General features: G+C 36.0%; 1 protein-coding gene across 1 annotated transcript in view; it reads left to right on the top strand.

The window, feature by feature from the left end:
- The window catches only part of LOC137970711 (trace amine-associated receptor 8a-like), a 27,815-nt gene extending 24,791 nt beyond the window's left edge, over positions 1-3,024 (top strand). The window contains exon 2 of the mRNA XM_068817243.1: positions 1,746-3,024. Within this exon, the coding sequence (XP_068673344.1) occupies positions 1,746-2,681 (936 nt within the window). The 3' untranslated portion in view covers positions 2,682-3,024. The remainder of the gene's footprint in view (positions 1-1,745) is intronic.
- Positions 3,025-3,342: the final 318 nt, after the last annotated feature.

A 3,342-nucleotide genomic window follows, 5' to 3' on the forward strand; every position in this document is an offset into this window, starting at 1 on the left:
TTCTTTTGGGCTTCCTCGCCATGAGATTGTAAACAGTAAGACTTTTTTTTTTTTCTTCTCTCTCTTGTACCCCTTATGGCGAATAAATAAATGAAATGAAAAAAATGAAATGAAAATTCTAAAAACCTTATTGTCGTTGCTCGGATTTTTATGCAAATATTTTAGTCTCTTATTATTTCAAAAATGTGGTCAGTCAAATCCATTCTCAGGTTGAATCCGTTTTTACCTTATAGGTTAAATTCGTGATCTGCATTTTACCTAGGTTGAATATGCACTCTACCTTGATAGGATTGAAAACATCAATATCTTCCCTCAAGCTCTGTCTTACGCATTTCAACACATCTTCTTAATGTTTCATATATATCATCTTATCGGCTTCTGCATTCATACACTGATCGATTTAGTCGCAACATTACAACAAAGAACTGTACTGTGCACTTATCGGTGATCGAGCTCGGACCTTCCAGATCCGAATAGTCCTGTCTTCACCACTACAGTACGACGACGAACATGCGCAACCCAACACAGTTCTTTTCATAAATTATTTTTGTATGGTAAGTCAATTGATATCTATGTATAAAAACCAACACTAATTCTAACCTAACCCTAACTTTTCTCTAGGATTAATTTAGGGTTCAAAAAAGTTTCTTTAATCCATCTGAGTGCGTATTCAACCTAGGTAAAATGAGGATCACCAATTTACCTAAGTTAAAACGGATTCAACCTGAGAACGGATTTTACCGGCGACATATATGCGGAATTTTATAATCTTGAACTTGGACTTGAACATTTAAAGGACTCGACAAATAAAAAATGTAGTCTGTATGTATCAAATTATTGGCACATATCGTTTGAAGAAAAGAGCCAAGTTTCGAAACCTATACATAGTCAAAACATTTCAATTTCCGCTATTTAACAAACGTGTAACAGGTATAGATTATTTTCGGTCTTTCAGTTAACGTAGAACAACATTGAAGTATTGAAGTTTTTTTTCGGGTAGATTATAAAAAAACCTACAAAGAAAAAGGTAAGCAAAAGTCAACGATTTTGTGTGCGCTTTTACAAGACATTTAGCAAACTAACTCGGGAAACAACCCCGAAATGTGTGTATGGGGTTGAAACATAGGCTTTTTCCCCAACATTGTCTTCTCAAACATAGCGTCCACTTGTGGATCAATATTCAGACTCATCAACTCAGGCTTTTGTGCTCGATGTCAATGCGCCACTTAGAGGCCGCTTTTATTGGCTCTATTCTGTGTCACTTCATTTTCAGCTGCTTTATCAAACGATCATGATAAAATAAATTTTATAAATGTTACTAATACGCAGTGCATTCGTTCATTACTTTAAAGCGAGATTGCGTGAATATGAATAATCACGATGTTTTCGTGCAAATTGGGACAAAAAAATATTGTAAGGTTTTTAAATACCAACTAAACTGCACGAGCCCACAGGTCTTAAAATTATCAGTGTTTAATTTTTTCAAATTGTACGAAAAAAAAATCGTGGCTATTTATTGATATTAAATAAAAGAAAAGTTATGATAATTTCCCAGGGGACTCACATTTGATTGGTTATCTATGATTATTGGCCAATGAGAATGCTTAGTTTGTTACCTTCGATTTTCGTACCGAATTACCTCTTTCCTCTTTTTTGTATTGCGTTACCTAACAACCAACCGCATTTCTCTTAGCCGATCACAAACTATCCTAATGTTCTAATCGTCGTTTTCTTCCTTCACGTAGATGGCCAATGATTCTCATCACCAAAACAGAACAGTTACTTCAAATTTCGAGCCCTTGTCTTTATCCGAGTGCATTGCCTGGCTGACAGTACTTAACATCGAAGCTGTTGCTATAGTGACCATGAATGCCCTTACAATCATTATTTACCTGAAAGAGCGAATCCTTCGCAAGCGTGGCATGTACCTGGTGATCAGCCTGGCGGTTGCAGACATGTTTGTAACATACAACTTGATCGTTCACAGTTTGGAAATGGCCAACGATTGTAACTTTTGGAAGATTAACTTGTACAGCAGCTTTGAAATCACCATATGTTTTTTAAGTTTGATGCATTTCTTTCCAGCAGCCTCTGTAGCAAACCTTGCTGCTATTTCTTTGGAGCGGATGCACGCAACGTTTCGTCCATTCAAGCATCGCCTCATCAAAAAGAAGATATTTGGAGCAGCTGTTGCGGGTGTTTGGTTTACAGCTGCCCTGTCTACAGCTATCGTTTTTTCACCATTTTTCCTGGGCCTCTCAGATATCGCTACATTCTTTTACCTGAAAGCATCATCCTTCGCGTTGCTATTTTGTTGCCTTTTGATCATCGTTGTTTCTTACACGTCTATCGCTATTAAGTTTTACTGTGGAACGCATCCTCAGCATCATGGTGCAATCAGAAGAGAAAGAAAACTGACCAAGACATTGTTCAGTGTAACAATTGTATCGTTAATACTAATGATGCCATTTACAATTTTCTTGTTTCTTTTTCATGTTACTTCAGGCGAAATGTTTGAAACCATTTCTTATGAAACATGGCCGCATTTAGCACTATCCTTAAATTGCCTATTTTACGCAAACTCTGTTATAAATCCATTGTTATATGCATTTAAAATGCCAGAGTTCAAAAGATCTCTGTTTTTATTATTGCGTTGTAGATATCGCTCGGAGCCAGTTTAGGTTTTTCCTCCATATGACTTGAAAGTCGGGAGTTTTCACTCAGTTAACTGATAAATATGTGTTTACAAAGTATAAAAAACTGAGCGTTTTAAATACTTTCGTCCGAGTTCTCTCTTTGTTTTTAACTGGAAACACTTTATTCAAGTTAATTTAAAGTAGGAAGATCTGTGGACTGAGGTATGCATGCTAAAGATTCATCCATTCAAATATATTGAAGTTTGTAAGGAATTGTTTGCTCTTTTTTACTTTATATTTTTTGGCTGGCTAGTCACGTTTGCGATAAAATACTAACTTTCTAAGCCTACACTGAAATTTCGAGATAAATAAAGTTGATGTACATATGTATTTGTGTCACAGTGTCACATGGTTTGGAGAGCTGCATGACGCGACATCATCAAACTTTAGACCCCTGGCAAGACTTAGAAAAACAAATAGCGTTGAGCTCAAGTGGCTGGAAGATAAGACTTTGAGGTTGAATACGAACACAGATGGATTAAAAAAAACTCTTTAGGAGCCTAACTTAAGCCTAGAGAAAAATTAGGGTAAGGTTAGGATTAGTTTTGGTTGTTTTACATAAATATTAATTGACCAATCACAGAATGTAAAAAAATTAAAAGAACTGTGTTGGATTGAGCATTGTCGTCGTTGTAGTGTAGTGGTT

Source organism: Montipora foliosa, chromosome 9 (assembly GCF_036669935.1).
Source record: "Montipora foliosa isolate CH-2021 chromosome 9, ASM3666993v2, whole genome shotgun sequence".
In the NCBI taxonomy this organism is placed as follows: Eukaryota; Metazoa; Cnidaria; class Anthozoa; order Scleractinia; family Acroporidae; genus Montipora; species Montipora foliosa.